The sequence below is a fragment of the Gadus morhua genome, chromosome 2, assembly GCF_902167405.1.
Source record: "Gadus morhua chromosome 2, gadMor3.0, whole genome shotgun sequence".
Taxonomy (NCBI): Eukaryota; Metazoa; Chordata; class Actinopteri; order Gadiformes; family Gadidae; genus Gadus; species Gadus morhua.
This window is the reverse complement of record NC_044049.1, coordinates 16,999,746-17,019,039: the sequence shown is the minus strand read 5'-3', so window position 1 is coordinate 17,019,039 and position 19,294 is coordinate 16,999,746. Positions and strand designations below refer to the sequence as shown.

General features: G+C 42.9%; 1 protein-coding gene across 3 annotated transcripts in view; it reads right to left on the bottom strand.

Moving 5' to 3' along the window:
* The window catches only part of jupb (junction plakoglobin b), an 82,140-nt gene that overhangs the window by 44,563 nt on the left and 18,283 nt on the right, over positions 1–19,294 (bottom strand). Inside the window, exons 1-3 of one of the 3 annotated variants that reach the window (XM_030345983.1) lie at positions 8,608–9,093; positions 3,797–3,852; positions 1,938–2,165 (exon numbers count right to left, since the gene is read on the bottom strand). In XM_030345983.1, the coding sequence (XP_030201843.1) occupies positions 1,938–2,165; positions 3,797–3,809 (241 nt within the window). In that variant the 5' untranslated portion in view covers positions 3,810–3,852; positions 8,608–9,093. Of the gene's footprint in view, positions 1–1,937; positions 2,166–3,796; positions 3,853–8,607; positions 9,094–19,294 lie in introns of those variants that run through there. The other 2 variants (XM_030345973.1, XM_030345992.1) reach the window with 2 other exon arrangements.

The following is a 19,294-nucleotide window of genomic DNA, read 5'->3' as shown; positions in this document are numbered from 1 at the left end:
GTAGGACCATTTGAGTTGCGTCTTTTCAAAATCTGCTGGCGTATCGCAAATCACGTATCCACCCTATAATCTAACTTTAGAAAAGTCATTTCGAGTCATCTGTCTCAAGTCTAAGTCAAGTCTCAAGTCATGAAGACCAAGTCAAAGTCAAGTCGAGTCTTTTATCAGTGTTAGTCAAGCAAGTCTCAAGTCCTCAAATTTGCGACTCGAGTCTGACTCGAGTCAAGTCAAGTGACTCGAGTCCCCCATGTCTGGTGTACACTGTGTAAAAGTCACTAAATTATGTATGTTTCAGGCATGAAACACACCCATGTCTGACTCCAGACTAGGTTATATTTCATCAGTTTGTGGTAAAGCCTCAATGTTTTCCCTACTGTTGGTGAGGTAGTTTAGCCGAGCCAACATACAAAGGGGCCAACAATTAATCCGGTGTTGCGAGAGCGAGGAGAATCCCAGGGTTTAGCTGCACCATCGCTACGTTGCCTCCATGCTCGCTTCATGAATATGGCCTTCCTGGTTCTACCGGTGTGTAATGATGTGCTACTGTAACTTTGTACCGTTCCTCCTGGAGTTTGCTATAAAAGGCAGCTATTTATAGTGATCATTAGCATAGTCGGGTGTTGCATATGATGTTTTCTAAGGGTTGCTTTGAAAGTACAAAATAATAATAATAATAATAATAATAACAGCAGGAGATAAATGTGCAGACAGCAACCGGTATATTCTTACACTGGATGAATGCTCCTACTTAATACAATATAATACTAAATATAAATACCCACCTGCCTTTGAAAAGGATGATGACAGAACATTATATCTTTCTTTCACTTGGGGATCCTTTGAGAGGAAAATAAAATTGTGCTTTTATCAACCAGGGTTGTAGATAGTGTGAAACGTTCTTTCAGGTAATGTATTGTTCATATGTTTACTTTAAGTATGGTAGTGTGGTATATAAATATACATTGTATCGAAGTATAAATTGAGTGAATATGAGATCAGAGTGTGCGATTGAGTGAGTGCGACAGCAAGTGAATGAAACAGTGAGCAAGTGAGAGGATAAGACACTGATTGAGTCACTGATTCAGTGAGTGAGTGAGTGAGTGAGTGAGTGAGTGAGTGAGTGAGTGAGTGAGTGATGGAATGAGTGACTAATTGGAGAAGACAGTGATTGAGTGATTGAGACAGTGACCGAGTGAGTTGTCTACTAAAATCCCGGAAGATAAAGAGCTGAAGAGAGGGAAGAGAGTGAGAGAGCGAGAGTTGAAGGGAGAGTGAGGGACACAGAGCAAGGGAGAGAGAGAGTTATGGAGGAGAGGTGGTGACAGAGAGACAGAAATAAGAGTGGTGAAGTTCAAGCCAGGGCTTTAGAGTCTGAAGATGGATAGAGGCGACAGGGACAGAGCGGTAGAGAGAGGGAGATGGACGGATACATCTAAACAGGAACATAATGAGAATCTGACAGCTAAACAAGGATAAAAAAGACCAGACACTCACCGACTAATAGTGACAGGACACAGCAGGGACCTTACGATACAATTTTACTGAATTATTTAAGTGGCAATAAGAAATGTATTGTGATTCTTTAAACATAAAAGCAATACTATATCACGTTTTTTATGTATGATTTTGTCTGGTTTAACGCCATTTGGGTCAGCCATTGTTTTTCTAATGAATGTGGCCAAACAGCACATAACATAATTGATGCAGTCGACTATCGGCGAATACACTATAGCGCCCTCTGGAGGACGGCGCCGTTAGTTTGCTTCCACTAACATTGACGTTTGGGGTTCACATAAAACGTTTTTGGGGTCAACCTGACGGTACAAGTATCGATTCTCACACAAATCCACTTTTTCTTCCCCCCATCCCCTACCAACAAAACTTCCACAGTGATGAACACCAACAAAACAAACACGTGATCCCGGAGGTCTCCTCACCGGTGGGGCTGTCTGCGTCACCCTCGGCGGCGTCCCCGTTCCCGCCTCTCCCAGCGCTAACCCCGGCGGCGGCGGTGCTAGCGCTACCCGCGTACTTCTTGTTCAGGCTGTACTCTGTGCTGCTCTCGTCGTCCCGCAGTGTCGTGGCCCCTGATTGGATGCCGGAGTCATGGGCGTAGTATGTCTGCTGCCACTCAGCCACCTTCACCACGCTGTCTGCCTCGTTCACTGACACACACACACACACACACACACACACACACACACACACACACACACACACACACACACACACACACACACACACACACACACACACACACACACACACACACACACACACACACACACACACACACACACCATAACTATCGGCGCCTTGAAAACTGTAATTTAACTGTCATTTAATTTCTCTGTTACCTCCTCACAAAGATGCTTTAATCCAAAGAGACCTCCAGTGAATACAGGTACCGTACAGGTCATTCAAGTGTCTTCAACGTATTATTCCCCTCATACCTCAAACCTTATTCGGTATATAACATCCTTCTCCAAGGCATTACTTGTACTAGCCTACTGCTGTTGTTGCTCATGTTCATAGTTCATCATTTTCTACTCTATAATATCAGAAATGTATTAGTCAACACCGCTATTACGGTTCATACTGCATATGCAATATACTGTATATTAATTATTTATATATTACAATATGCATAGCCTATGTATATACTCATACTCTTACTGCTTTTCTGCACTTCTGGTTGGATGGTCAACTGCATTTCATTGTCTCAGTACACTGCAATGACAATTAAGTTTAATCTAATCGTACCCATCGAATCCAAAGGACAATTCCGGTTCGGATGATTAAATGTAGGCTACGTCACTGTCCCTCCTTGTTTAATTTAAAACTGAGTTACTAATCCAATTAGGTAAAATTGCTTGGTTTGACCTATTCTGCCTCCTCTATTGGAATCAATGCCTGTGGCGTAAGCAAAGAGTTTATGAAAGTTTGTGGACAGAAAAAACAGTGAATCCTAGTACAATGATAAGAACACAATCTCATCTCTTATCATGAAGAATATTGAGCTATTGTTTACTTTAGCTTTAGTTAACTTTAGTTAGGCAAATCCTTGCTACATGCTCTTATGCAGATTAGGCACAACAAAGTACTTCCTACTAATTATAGTAGTGTTTAATTTAGCCCAGACCGGTATCATCCTTTAAGGAGCCACTTGTTCACGGACTTCCTGCAGGTTAGGTTCCAGAAATGGGAAATTGAACCCACTACATTTCAACCGGGAGCCAAACAATGTACTCACTACTATCCTACCACGCCCCGTGGCGACAGTGGAGGCTCTGTTGTCGGTCAGCTTGTTTTGTCAACAACAATAGTGTTTAATGTTAAGGCATTCAGCGACTGACCCAGCCCCCCCCAATCCGCCCCCCATGTTCAGTAGCATCTCTTTCAGATAAATGTATGTATCAAATGTATCATTGTCTCATATTATGTGCCATGAAATAAAAATCAATCATCTTCATCTGGTGGGTTTTTATGTGGATGCAGGAATTATTTATGCCACGCCCGTTACTGCATAAAATCGTTTTTGTTGTCATCCGCACAAGGAACGTGCCTTCCTGGGATTCTTACTGTCACATTGATTTGTCTTGTCTCGGCAAGCATCTGCAGTAAGCAGAAGAGTTTCTGGTGGATAATTGTTTAAATGTACCACTGAGTACAACAGCACTTCACTTTAAGTATCCATATTGCTAATTGGGATCACATCCCCCAGTGCTGTTATTGTTGCTATTGCTGGTATAACTATAATGTTGTGGGGATGCAGTCAGCAGTTAGGCCTACTTACTTTGCATGGACATAATCTCTGCCCAACGTTGACCACTGTGTTCAATGATTTATGACCTGGATAAAGGGAAAGAGGGAGAGAATAAGACAGGGAAAGAGGGAGCCGGTGAGGGAGAAAGGAAGAGTGGGAGAGAAAGGGAGAAAGAGAGAGTTTGAAACGGAGAGAGGGTGGTATGCCAGTTAACAGTAATAATTAACATAATTAACAGTTATACACAGTTTATTAATAAATATGGTGGTTGATACAATATATCTTCATCATTCACCATAATAACAGAAATATGTGTATTCATTTTAATTGGATCAATAGTTGGTAAATTGTGAGGGTTAAAAGTTAAAGACCTGTTCCATTTTTAAAAGTAAAAGACTGAAAAGCGTTTTTGAAAATGTGTCAACTAATCCCAGAGGGCTCAACATCTTTCATCGCAAGACCCCCCTCCCACCACATTACGCAACCCGAGAAGATAATTATGTGTGTGTGTGTGTGTGTGTGTGTGTGTGTGTGTGTGTGTGTGTGTGTGTGTGTGTGTGTGTGTGTGTGTGTGTGTGTGTGTGTGTGTGTGTGTGACAGATGTGCAAGATCAGTTTGAAACCGACATATCACGAGGCACCAAAAATACCCTCAGGCGACAGCTATTAAATCATTATTATAATAATGAAATCGTTATGATCAATTGTTAAGACGAGTGAGTTTGATGTTCTGCCCGTGTTTGTGTGCATGTGTGTGTGTGTGTGTGTGTGTGTGTGTGTGTGTGTGTGTGTGTGTGTGTGTGTGTGTGTGTGTGTGTGTGTGTGTGTGTACGTGCGTGTGTTTATGTGAATATGCATGAATGTGTTTTTCGTTAACGAGTGACATTCAAGCCCAAGTCAGCATTGTTACTGATCCCCCAACCCCACCACGAATCCTCCGGGATCAACAATGTTTCATTCATGAGCCGATCTTAAACCTGATGCCTTGCATCTCAAGTGTCACTGAACGAGTAAATAAACACCCGACGATGACACCAAACACAGCCACACGACACTGCGCCGCGCAAAATAAAACGCTGTAGGTTTCCAAAAGACTCAATAACGTTGTCAGGAAATGTAAATGGAGATGTTCCAACGTCCGCAGAGACCCCCTGTGTGCGTGGGGGGGGATCCCGGGCTAGGTTGTACCAGGCGGGAAGGTGCACTGGATCGTTTAAGGGCCACAGCCTTGCCCTGGTTCTTAAGGCTAATGGCCTCCATTCATTTCCACAGAGGGGGAAGCGGTACGCTAGGAAGCTACGCGGCAGAAGGAAGTTTTGGATGGCCCTTTGGGTGCACTGGGACTCAAGAGTGGTAGACAGTGAAGAATAAGAAAGATTTAGCCCGATACCATATAACAATATTTAGTTAATATTATCTCTCCTTCTACTACTATTTCCACTAGATTAAACACTATTTACTCCATTATCGTATTTAATATTTATTTTATATTACCTCTCCTTCTACTACTAATATTACTGTTACTACTACTACTACAAGAAGAAATACTTTTAACTTTAAAAATCATATTTTCCCAGATTTATTTGATTTCGCCAGCTCTTATTACTTCTGCAGCAACAAGTAAACGTAGTAAGAACTAATATGCTCATAGGATAAGACCGAGGACAATAATACTGACAAGACTATTTGGAATATCTTTGATGTACGTCATCTGTGAGACAGTAAAACATAACCAGGCTGCCACACCACATCTGTTAAGCAGACGTTTATCTCCAAAAATGTAACCATGTATGTGTTTGCATTCATAGTTTTATTAAGGCAAACGAAAAGATCATAAAAAGCTAAACTAAATCCTTCAGTGCCAAGGCCTTAGTAGTTTCTTAGCAATTAACCCTCATCTGTTATTCAAACCAGGAGAGAGGATTTAACAAAGGGAAAGGGATGCTTTAATATGCAAGATAAAACACTGGATAATGAGAACACATGTTGCCTGTCTGACATATCACAAGAGATTGCTTCATGAAAAACATGAATAAACAAGCTCTAACCACCCAACATCTTTAAAAGGTGTGGAGATGGTTGGCAAGCTACAGAGCGGCTTTTGCCAATTTCATAAATTGAGGGATGATATTGTGGTCTTAAAGCTCTATTGACAGCGGGACATCCACGTTGCCTACTGATGAGGTAATGATGCGCCCATGGGGCTAGATGTTTGCTGAAACCCTTAATATCAGGTCTTCGATACCTCATCCAATCAACAAGCAAGTTTAGCATTAGCAAGGGTGACTAGACGTTCCCTGTGTCCAGGGATGGCTCCCATTTCGGAGAGAAATCACTGTTTTTAGGGGCCTGTCCCCGTTTGGACGTGGTCAGAGAAAGGTCACAGAGTACAAAAAAATGGATTAAAAAAAATTATGAATAGATTCTGAGATGGCAAAGGTTTGACCATGCTTGAGATGATATTTGATTTCTCGTTTAGTCCTGTATCATCATAATATCTGATATATTATAATAATAATAATAATAATAATAATAATACATTTTATTTGAGGGTGCCTTTCATAGCACTCAAGGTCACCTTACAGTGCAGTGTTTAAAAAATAAAATCAACATTATTAACAATTGTTAACAATTAACAATTATGATGCAACCTCACTACTATTGGGTCTATCTGTCCACTTTATACCATAAGCAGGCCCTACCTATCATAAACAATAACCTATACAAAATAGAAAGATTACCTATTCGATTAGCTTGTACTTTTTATGTCTGTTTGGCCAAAGCTATAAACACATCATATTAATCCATGAGGCCAAATCTTCAGCACTAGACCACCATAGCACCATTGTAAACCAAAAGCATGTCCTATTCTTTTATTTTCCAAAATCTGTTCACCTTAGCATTAGCGTGAGCAAACGATGCAGATAAATACGAGCGCTCTGTGGAAGTGGGGTCTCTCATTTCCCGCCTGCTTCTAAGGTTTAAGTCAAATGCAAATAGTTTCAATTGCAAACAAAAAATCAACAATATAATCAATTTCTTCATTTACTGTCCCCTACAAGCCAATTACACTAATTAGAAAAAGTAGGGATTTGATAGTTTACATTACTAATTCGATTTAATTTAGTACACTACAGGCAAGTGGTGAGTAGGAATAAAGCCCAGAGGACTATTGGGGCAAGGTATTATAGTTTTTATGAATATGTTTGATGTTGTGTCTATTCGAAAGTGCCATTAGTTTACCTCAGGCCATAGGAAGACTAGGGCATAGCCAAACCCAAGGCCAATTCAAAAGATAACATAATTACACGCGGAAAATGTCATATTCGTCTTGGCACGATTATTACCACATCTCCACTTTAACTGTTCATTCCTCGCTTTAATTTCTTGTGTCTGATGGCGGCCACAGTATTCTTGTGTATCCCACATCTCTCTCGACTTATCTCTCAAAGTCCAGCCTTGCACGGTTCGCCCACCGTGAAACATTTGGTAAATCACCACTCTAGTCATCTCCCCCTCCCTTCCAACCAGCTCAAAGGTTTGTCTCGTCCCACGCCAAAGCTCCCCCCCACCCCAGACGCCCACCGCCACCCCTTGCCTAATTAAACGTGTGTACCAAGCAGAGAATATACACACACGCAGCGCTAAATGTCACTGCGTCTCTTTCTGTTAAATTGGAGGGGCCCCCTCTTATAGAACTTAAAAGGGGCATGAATGAGAGAAAGAGGGAGAGAGAGAGAGAGAGAGAGAGAGAGAGAGAGAGAGAGAGAGAGAGAGAGAGAGAGAGAGAGAGAGAGAGAGAGAGAGAGGGGAGCTAATGAGGCGAGCGTCGAGTCCCTGGTAGAACGAGGTGGGAGGCCAGAGGTTTTTGGGTGGGGAAGGAGAGAGAGTGAAAGAGAGAGTGAGAGAGAGAGAGAGTGAGAGTGAGAGAGAGAAAAAAGATAGGACAAAGAAAACAAAGTTGGAAGAAAATATTGTAAAATGAGTGAATAAAAGGTTATAATAGGGGGGCGCTGGGGAGGGGGGAGCGAACAATGAGAGGAGACAAATGTCAGGTGGATGAGAGATCAACTTTATAAAAGTTTCTAAAGAGGAAAATAAAGAGCAGAGAGAGGGAGGGGGAAGGAGAGGAAGTAATGAGATGAGAGATGGAGGGGAGAGTGCTGAAAGCCAAGCAAATGGAAGCTGGGGGTGGGAAATGAAGAGAAACACGCACGCACACGCGCACACCCACACACAGCTGTGGGTGCACTTAGCATGTTACTGCATCTTTAGTGCACATAATTGTGAAGTGTAGGCCGTGTGCATTGTGTGTCATGACAGCTCTATAACGCCACACTGTTTTATAACAAAAAGGACAAGAACTATTATGCAGTAGATGGAATAAAATACATGGGTGTTTTTTGGTGTGTGAACATCATGGTAATTGCCTGTTTTAAGTATCGCCCCTGTCGCTTCATGCATCCAATTTGTTCTGTGATGTTTGGAAGAACAAAGAAGCACAGGAGAAAAAGCGAAAAAATGACAAAAGTCATTTAGCAGGCATCGTTCTGGGTTTCCCACTGCAGTGTTTTCAGACCCATTATGTGGGGCCGTGGGGGTGAGGTCAACACAGCTCACCACAGAGCTCTTTACGGGCTCAGTGTCTGCACAGACACTCACACTGTTCTGTTCCCTCGCTGCGGTTTGTGTGTCACGTAGGGCTCTACATTCTCTCGCCGCTCGAAAAACACTTGGTCTGATCGTCGGGGATGCTGAAAACGTTTTGCCCCTCGGTGTGTGTACGTGTTTGTGTGTGTCTGTGTTTGTGTGATGCTTGAATGGAAATGGTGTTCTGTTTACCTGAAGAAGAATCATAGCAGAGACAAAAGGAAGATCCATGGACGGTTGGAGAGATGAATAAATGGATGGGCCGACTTAAAGATGGTTGAAGAGAGCGAGAGAGACAGGGAGAGACATGGCATGGGTTTCTTTATGTTGTCATTTTTTTTAATCATTGAATCATCTAATCGTAGAGAGCAACCAACACACAAAAGCCCTGAGCGTGGATTCAGATTGACTTGAAAAGAGAACCACGAAAGGCTTTGTCGGGTGTGGGGGCACGCTCTGAAATACTTCCAGTGTTACCCATGATCCTTTGTGTTGAATAAAATAAATGGCGTGGGAATTTTTTTTTTTTTAAAAGGAAGAAGTGAGAAATTTGTCACTGCTGCTGATGCAATCACTTGAATAAGCAGTTTTTTTTTCTTTTCTGGGCTCACCATCCATGGTACCAACTCCAGATGTGTAAGAGCAGAAATGGGACACTTTTTCACTTAATGGTGTGTAATCCTACCTTTATATTCATTTTCCATAGAATCTAAGTTCAAATGCTTATGTGAAACCTTGCATAAGAGCAATCAAAAAACAGGACATTGGCATAATATCTTTTCAGTGACTATGACAATCAGCCAGCAGGACTTCCATAATGGCAGCACTTGAAAATTACTGTGTGTGATTATGATGATGTGTGTGTGTGTGTGTGTGTGTGTGTGTGTGTGTGTGTGTGTGTGTGTGTGTGTGTGTGTGTGTGTGTGTGTGTGTGTGTGTGTGTGTGTGTGTGTGTGTGTGTGTGTGTGTGTGGCGCACACACAAGTGTGCTTCTGCCTGTATTTGTGTGTCTCAGTAAAAGGCCCCATACCTCCTGTCAGAACTACAAAATTGAATGGTAAATGGAAATCTAACTGAAGCTGGCAGACACAGACAATCTTGGAGTGTGTGTGTGTGTGTGTGCGTGTGTGTGACATCTCTCTTTCTCTACCCCTCTTGAAAGCCCACCCCATGATTTATTCTTCCGGCTTCTACCTCTCTGGTCGCCTTCTCTGTCATTCAGCACACAACCACACAAGCAACACGGAAAGAATACATATTTTTCTGTGCACAAATCAAACCTACACCTTCATGATGGCAGTATATGTAGCTTTGACTGGGATGTTTTAAAATGTGTTGTTGTTGTGTGCTGCAGGTACACAGCCAAGTTGAAAATAATGAGCTGATCTGACTGCGGCTGATTAGCCAGTAACGTGATAGGCGTTTGCTAAGCTCAGCCAATAGGTTCAACAAACATTCACTTTTCAGCGTTTTAATCATGTTCTACCATGTTATATTGATCATTTTTGTATATATTTATATATATATATATGTATATATATTATGGACACCAAAACCATACATTCTTACTATTTTCGTAAAGTATATTAAAGTGGAATTTCCACCATGTATTCTATACAAGCTTATCGTACAAAGTTTTTTTGTTTCTTAAAAATAAGTTATAAAAATGTAATATAATATAAACTTTTGAGAAGGGCCATTACCGGGGAGAACTGTCAACTTAACCATCCATTATCCTTTACTTTGTGTTTTTGTCATTGTCTGTTTGTCTGGCTCTCTATCCCACTCCCTCTCTCTGTCTGCCTCCCTCTCTGCGATGGACTCTATCGGAGACCCGGGGGAGATTGCTGCCTTAGTAATTGGAACATTTAGAACGAAGTTGTACGGCAGCGATCCAATATCATTCACACAAGCACACACACAAACACACACAGGCGTACACACACAGGACGCGCACACAGGCCCAAACACACACACACACACACACAGCGAACTGACAGTGTCCAGACTGCTGGATCTTCAGTTCATTAGGGAAGCTGCTGTCTGAATGTAAACAGCCTGGAGCTGGCAGAGACCAAGGTTTTAGGTTTTCCATGTGTGTGCGCGTGTGTGATTGTGCACACTGTTTGGGCAAATCTGAGGGTTTGTGTGAGATGTGTATGCGTGTGTCATGTCGAAATATTGCCAAGATTCAGCTCTCTTCTTTGCCCGAGAGATTTATTCATTAGATGTCAATCTATGTATTCGCTGTATGTATACCTGTCTATCTATCCATCTATCTCACTGTCTATCTAACTACCTGTCTCTCCGTCCGTCTAACTTTATATCTGCCCTGTCAAAAATTCGATATTTTTCTTTCCATCTCCCTTTTTATCAATCCATTGCTTAATATCTTTCCCTGTCCCTTTCCCTCTCCCTTTCGTTCGTTCTTGCTGTCTTCCTGAAATGGAGGAGAATATTTTCCCTGAGACGCTAGTCTACATGAACACTAGCCCCAGCCGTCCCTTGTGCTCCGGGGGTAAAATCCAGGCAGACGTCTCACAACTCTGGTGGCTGCCACTGCTGCTGCTGCTGCTGCTGGAGCAATGTGTTGCTAAGTGAAGGCATGCTTGAAAGCGAGACAGACACCTTCCTGCCATAGGCCTTCGGAGGCCAGTACTTAGCTCCATACTTCCTTCACCGCAAGAAAAACTAAAGCATAGCGAGAGAAGCCCCATGCTTTGATTGACAGAGAAACAACCCTGCAATTATTATTGGGTTATAATTTCGCTTTAAATATTCAGAGCAGGCGGATTCCGAGTTGGTTCCATGGCAACAGAAAGGAACGAGCAAATAAGACAGGGTTAGGGCGCTTTCTCAATAGTTTGGTTAATTTGTGCGCTTTCTGCTGCTCGTCTTGCAACACCTTAAATATATTCCAATGTGCACCATTATCTGGATAGGTATTTGCATGTAGGATGAGGAATGTTTTGGGCTGTTCATGTGGTAAATCTGTCCAGTAAAATGTACTTTCGAGCCCCACTAATCCTGCTTTTAGTTGTAGTTGCTTTTTATTAAACAAGTTAGTACTCATGGTCGCATTATTGTAAAACAATGTAATCTCTTTATTCCCCGAATGTCCCGTTCTCCCTCCTGTGGCCCAAGTATTTATTTTCCAAGGAGGGAAGAGAAACAAAAATATATGTGATTCCAATAGTATTCACTGTGGAGGAAAGCAGAGACTGGCAGCCATACAGCCAGTCAGGCAATACAAATACACAGCGATACAGAGTATGCAACGCAGACTGACATATGTAGGGCAGACAGAGACAAGCAGGCTCGCTTCATAAGGACAGAACGCCAGGAAGCCATTTTTCAAACTGGATGGAAAAGGCAGACGTCGGTCAGACAAACCCGGAGACGGACGGAAAGAGGGGCAAAAGGAATTTTTCCTGGGCTGAATATGTGACACATGGTTTCTCTTATCACCCCCCCCCCCCCACTCTCCTCCATCTCTCAGCTGTATTTCCTTTGATCTTTCTTCTCCCTACAGCTCCTCTCTCTCTCTCTCCATCTCTCCCTACAGGTCTTCTTCACATCTTCTTGTGCACTTCCTCTTGCTACAGCAATTTCCCTTCAGTCACTGCTTCCATTTGCTTCTATTTTAGTTTTAATTCAAATATTTGCACACAGGCAAAACTACCGCAAGCACACAGACACACACACACGCACACATTTAGTCGGGAGATGAAAAGACAAACGCACAGCTTTGTCGCGGTTCATACTGCGGAAATTAAAAACGTATGAATTATTGTTCACAGCCTTAAAAAGGCAATTCAAATTAGCTTGCATTATTTTTAATTAAATGATTTCACTTTCAGTCTCATGAACATCGAATTTCACTCATAACAGTTTCCACATCTACGGCTATTATTGAATTGTGTGTTTTTCCTGGGCTGTCCCTCAGAGCAGGGTGTGTGGTGAGCGGTGTGTGACCTCACGATAGGTGAAAACCTCACCGCTTGAACGGCTCGCTAGTCTCTCCACTCGGGATCGAAACCGAGAAAGAGCCGGAGACACATAAATAAAACTAACCACCTTGCGGTAAATGAGGCGTTTACGGTTCACTTAAAAGGGCCTTAAGCCCCAAAGAACACCAATAAAAAGAAGTACACCCAAAAAACAAGACAAGCAAGTGAATGCAAACCGCAGGACGGAAGATGGCGGCTCCCCATGAGCAACGCCGCTCCTACCGATCTATAAAAGCGAACCGAAAAAACACGAAAACTCACAAAATAGTCCACCGCAGGAGACAAAGATGATGAGGAGAGGAGGACGTAAACAAACATAAGTGCAGAAATGAGGAACATAAGGATGGGTAGGAGAGCAGAAAACACAGGCACCCAAGGGTGTCATACTGGGAGACACCTGCACACACGCGCATGCTGGCAGGCAGGCAGGCACACACATCACATACACAAACACAGACAGCAGCACACCGGGAGCATATCTGCCAGTAGAGAAAGCGTGCAGTCCCCCGTGTGCAGCTGCCAATTAGACACCCATTACAGCCCTCTTTCAGCCTGTTAAAAATAAGGCTAGTGCCAGTGTGCATGACAATGACTCTCTGTGTCGTGTGTGGTGTGTCAGTGTGTGTGAGCAGTGTGTACTTTTCTTCATGTGTGTTCAATTTTGTTACTGTTATTGTTTAAATGTGTTTGTAACTGTGTAAATGTAAATGTGTGCATAAATGTGTATGTGTGTGCGTGCGTTTGTGTCTTTGTAAATTTCTGTGTGTGTGTGTGTGTGTGTGTGTGTGTGTGTGTGTGTGTGTGTGTGTGTGTGTGTTTCCCTTCACCTGATATAATCCGCGGCAAGTCTCTGCGTGCAGTCGTGCATCCACCCTAGCAGCATCATCCTCCTCCACATCAATAAGACATGGTGACAGCCAATCCAAAACGTTCTAATATTCAGCAGAGTGCCCTGCCGGGCCCCTCCAGACAACGCATTCATTACCGGAGACGCCACTGCCACGCCCCGAAACCCCCCCCCCCCCCCCCCAACTCAAACGACACGAGTAAACGTCTCATCATTTAGAAATGCTTGCAGAGATGCATATTTTTCCGTCCGTGGAAACAAGCTGATTAACATTTCTGGGCCAGTGAATAATAATCGTCAACAACCTGTCACAGGTTGACTGTGCCGCTACGGCACTGGGAGGCTCTTACAGGGTTTTAAAGGCAAGCTGTGCTGGTTGGACTACAGGCAACTCCCCTCCAACTGTCAATCGAACTGAATGCTGCTCTTACACAACAGTGCAATTATATTTGCTAACGTTTTTTAACACTTTAAGCCTTTTCCAGTTGATTTTATTGATGAGAAAACAAAACCCATGGTTTATGTTTTGGGTTATTTCATGAACAATAACTTTAATCCGCATGGAGAGATTTGCAAGTTAAAAACTAAAGCAGAGGAATGGATGTGCTGGGGCGATCCGGTCGTTTGGGATACAGATAGACAACAATAGGCTCCTCTCTGACTGAGGCCCCCTGTGGGGATGGTTATTGGATAATGAACTCTGTTACCGCCTGACATTTAAAAGTCCTGTTGCGCCGCAACTGCTTCTCTCCTTGGCTCGGCGAGTTTGAGTCACGACGGAATGTACCGGGTTTGATCTCTTATGTCCTCAGTGCACCTGAAGGCATCAGCAAAATGGCCAGCTCTGATTGGCTGCTTAGTGAGATGGCCGCTACAAATTCAGCGTTAAATCGATTTGGAAAAAAACATCTGCTGAGTGACTACATAATTATTATTAGCAATGAAGCAGTCGTTTCTTGACTGCCTCGCAAATCCCCACTTGATTCCATGGACTCATGGCTTCAGACAGACTCAACCAAATGTATTATTCTGAAAGATAAAAAAGATAGTGACTTGCCTTAGCCAACCTACTCAAATTAAGACACGAAGAAAGGGAAGCTGTGCATCGTCCAATCATCCCCGGCGGACAGCAGACTCCTGACGGCTGCGCTGACTGATCAATAGGAGTCAAGGAGCAGGTGTGTCTTCTATCTGATCATTAGTCAACACAACGCTCCAAAGCGGCTGTTATGATAACTAATGAGCACAACAATGGCGGCGGCGGCGCCCCCCCCCCTGGAAAAACAATATATAAGGCAATTTGTCAGCGTCTTCTGGATGGCTGGGCAGCGGCAGCCGTCACTAGAGACACTTCTGATGCAGTGTGTCATCCTTGTTTGGTAACCTTGCCGCAATCGATTCCTGCGTACGGTAGGCTAGTGGAACGTGCACAACACATTTCACATTCTAGAGTAGTACGTGTAAGTGTATAGTAAGTCTCTTAGTCACACTTGTTTTTCCACCTGGAGTTGTGTTCATCGGATTAAAAAACATGTTGCCTTGAGATGTCTGAGAGGAGAAGAAGAGATTTTATGGACAATCACCCCTCTGCTTCTTATATAAGTGCAGCGGGATAATTACAACTCATTACAGTAACAACATGGTCACAACTGTTAAGTAAAATTGAAGCACATGCTGTTTACCTCATTTAGGCAAGCTCTAACAAGTCATCAGCATTTAGCAGACTCTTCTATCCAGAGGGACTTACTGTGAGTTGTGGATATAAGCAGGGCCGGGCGCAATTCTCTAAATAAACGGATGGACTGGAGACATTGGGCTTTGAATCACAAGGAACCTTTCAGCTGGCAGTCAAACACCCTAACCCCTAGACACACCCACCTCATTAACGTGTGTTGAGTTGTTGGTGGCTGAAGCAGCCTCACCTGGCCAAGAGTCAGACTGATTAGCCTCTGGGGCTAAGGTGGGGAAGCACACCTGTGGTGCATTGGACCGATCAATGCACTGGGCGATCAATGCAAACAGAATAGAACAGCCACACACACACTCAAGAAGAACTCTGACATGCCAGTATTGAATGACGGTGGACTGTTACATTTCTTCCAACTCCAATATATTTATTTTCCAGTGTCGGAGGAGCACAGTGAAGCCATCGAGGTGGCGTGCGGCAGGGTCGACCACTAGAAAATGTATTATAGATTACAGTTCAAGCGGAAAGTAATAATCGTTTAGAATTTATCCACTGAAAGTAATGAAATAAAAACTGCCTTTCTCCTGTCCATACGTAACCGCGAGCAAAAAACAATGTCACAATCAAAGGAAAGGTGAAATCACACCAAGGAAAAAGAAAACGACCAACACCGCAAACATTTGACGAACTCCTCCACGGTCTGCAAGCGGCAATAAGCGTAATAAGCATTTAATTGTTTGCGAGAAGCGCATGTTCGTTAATCCCAGCCGGGTCGGGCAAAGAGAGGATGCTATAGTTAATCGTTATCGTGGATGATGAGGCCCTGACTGCAGCCACTTATGATGACGGATGACGCTATTAGAAGCTCCAGATTAGCAGGAGGAAGTGAGGTGTGGATACGGACACCAGGAAGTGCTGACTGATTGCATGCCGTGACAGCCAGACAGCCCCTATCGCCGGGCCTCTGGTTGGGGAGACGCAAGAGCCACCGTCACTCCGTGTTTCTGTGTTTCTGTGTTTTCCCCCCCCCCCAAAACCCCAAAAGAAAGTTAGAGTGAGGAATGTTCATGCAACGCGTGCACACTATTTCTGCCTTTCTCTATCTCTCTCTCACACGTACACGTACATGCACACACTCACGCACACACACCATAGCTCAACAAAGTGGAACAATAAGCAAATATGCATAAAAAACTAAAAAACATTAACTTTTGAAGGAAAAAGAAAAGCAGGAAAAGAGACTTGGAATTAATTTGGCTGACGGAGATTGAGATCAACCTTCTGATATCCATATTGTCAGCAGATTTCCGACATATGCAATTTCTCTACGTACAGCACACACACACACACACAAACACACACACGCATAAAAACACAAGCACACAAACAGAGGAATTTAGAAGTTAGAACCACCGCAAACCTTCTCCTACATTTCCTTAACTACATGTCAAGCAAAAGTATCTGATGGAATAACAAAGTACAAAGTCATATTGATTAATCTGGGCCCAGAGAGTGAAACTCTCAGAAAATGCAGAAAATATAAGACTGCATTCCTCCTTCTTACATAAATAGAGAATTACTGAGACATCAGTGCATCAACCAATCGGGAACGGGGGCAACGATAATTTATGGGCACTAGTATTCTCTGAGAATGTGTCGGGTCAATGGAGGAAACCGCCGGCTTGCATCGGAGATGCTCTGTGTCAACCACAGCATCAATATTTCATGTTTCTGCAAACAGATAGCACAGAGCAAATGCAGCGCTGTTACACGTGTTCATCCCTCCATGTCTGGGAGTCTCTCTCTCTGTGTACAGGGAACCTGTCGCTTCTTCATAGTCTTCATAGTCATAGTTCTCTCTCTTCCTCTCCCTCTTTCTCTCTCGTGATTTTCTGTTTCTGCATTGGTATGTGTTTGTGTTCATTTGTGTGTTTTGTAGGCGTGTGCCAGTGAGTGGGTGTGGGTTGATGTATTTGTGTGTGTGTGTGTGTGTGTGTGTGTGTGTGTGTGTGTGTGTGTGTGTGTGTGTGTGTGTGTGTGTGTGTGTGTGTGTGTGTGTGTGTGACAGACTCTGTTGCTCGTCCAGTGTGAGTGAGGAATCCTATTAACACCTATCTGCAGTGAAACACATGGCAGCCAAAGCCCAGCTCCAGAACTGGGTGTCACTCAGCCCCTGCTAAATATAGGGAGACATGGCGGTGTGTGTGTATGTGTATGTGTATGTGTGTGTGTATGTGTATGCGTGTGTGTTTGTGTGTATGTATGTGCCAGGCCACATGGGAGCATGTTTGTGTATGCGATGACACATCCAGAAACATATAGTCAAAGTCCGAAGGGAAGGGAGAGTGACAGACAGTGTGGGGGACGATGAGAGGGGAAAAGAGGACGGAGGGAGTAGGCGATTAATGAATTCATTCTTGAATTAATTAATTCGGAATGCCGAGAGAATACCCACCTATTCTACTCCCTTCCCTCTTCCCTCACAGCGCATTATGCTCCTATTTTGGTTAATTTATCGTTCCTCTGAGATCTGAGCTCTGCTATGAGCATTACATTTTTGTTTTTCTTCTGAGAACTGGATGCAGGGGACAGGATGAAACTAAGGAAGGAGGTGACAGAGAAAGAGAGAAGGTGAGGAAAGATTGCAATGTCCTGTTCTCTATTTTCACGTGCCAATTTCACTCTCTGGACTGTGACAATTTTTTTGAAAGGTGGGAAAGCTTGACCAGAACTGGACTTAAAGGATTTAAATTACATGCTTTCAACACCTTGAGTTTCTGATCCGAGCATTAATATTCATCATTCACAGTTCTTGCAATAAGAGACTCTCCTACAACCTTGTGAGTCCATCCAGATAGTCACGTTTGCGTTTTACAATGAATATCGGTCTGGCCTTGGTGTGACCATAATATTTATTTCAAATATCTCGAGCGGGTCAAGAATAATGTTCGTCTTCACTTAACTATTGCGGAATCCGGTTCCAAGTTGCGCGAAACATAATCTCCTCTGAGAAAATAATAATGATCTAATAATTAATAATTATTCAGATGATTCAGGATAAAAACTATTTTGATTGCTCCGTCTATTTCTACGCCCAGCAACTCCCTCCCCTGGGCTCTGATTGTTCCGGGCATTTATTTGTTTGGGGAAAGGCTTTACAAAGGATCGAGGCCACCAGTGTAACATTTCTACATCGACCAGATGGTGAATAATTACATTTTGGTACAGTGCTGTGACAATATTTCCATGCAAACTAAAACCGTGCCACTGACGCTCTTTCTTATATTTAGCATTTGTTTCTGTCACTTGCTCGACCTCATGTAGGGCCCTATGAAATCTGTTTTATTTTTTTCCAAATTCCGTTTTATTTTTTTCCAAATTCCGTTTTTTCCGTTTTAACTTTCATGAATTCCGTTTTTACACTTAAAGCTATTAAAATCATCAGAACGAGTGTCAAATAAGTGCGAACGAATAAAATTTAATCAGATAGAAGACTACATTTATTAAAACATCACAACATTGCACTGTTTTTAGTGCTTCAAATAAAAACAACATGACATAAATATTAAAGTGCTTATCAACTCTTTTTTCATAAACTCAAATTGTTGTTTGAAGGGGCGTGCCCTGGCTACGGCGTTCGTTGTTTTTTAAATGGATTTTGGACTTCAAGTGGTCATCGCACATATCTTTGCGTTTCCAATCGATAGTATATTGACATATTCTACAAAACAGCTGATCACCTGAGTGATAGAAGTGTTTTGGATATTGTTCGGCTCTGAATTTGGGGTTAGAACCGAATTACGGGCGCTTCAACTTCTTCTTCGGCTTCTTGTTAGGAGCGGGACCTATTGTTTGCGTGGTGGACCGGGGATTTTCTTTAACATTGTTGTGGGAGTGACTGCTAAACATTCAGTGACGTTAATGTCACCTGTGTTGTTTACCTTTTCCCTCGAAACTGAATTTCACCAAAATAATGCCGAATTACGCTGCATTACGCTGCAAATTGTAAATGTGACGTGTGATGTGCCTTGTCCCTGTTACATGTTATATGTGCTGAAGAACAGGAAGCTGCTGGAAATCATTTATTTTACTAAGACAGGCCCGTTTTAAATTGTAACTTTGTCACTTTTAATACTTTCCTGCTTAATAAAAAAAAAAATAATAATAATAATTATCAGTAGATTCCGTTTTTATTGTCAGATTCCGTGATTCCGTCCGCGTTTTCGTTATCGCGGAATTCATAGGGCCCTACTCATGATGTCTAACATGTGTTGGAGTATTACTTTACGTGTGTGTGTGTGTGTGTGTGTGTGTGTGTGTGTGTGTGTGTCTGTG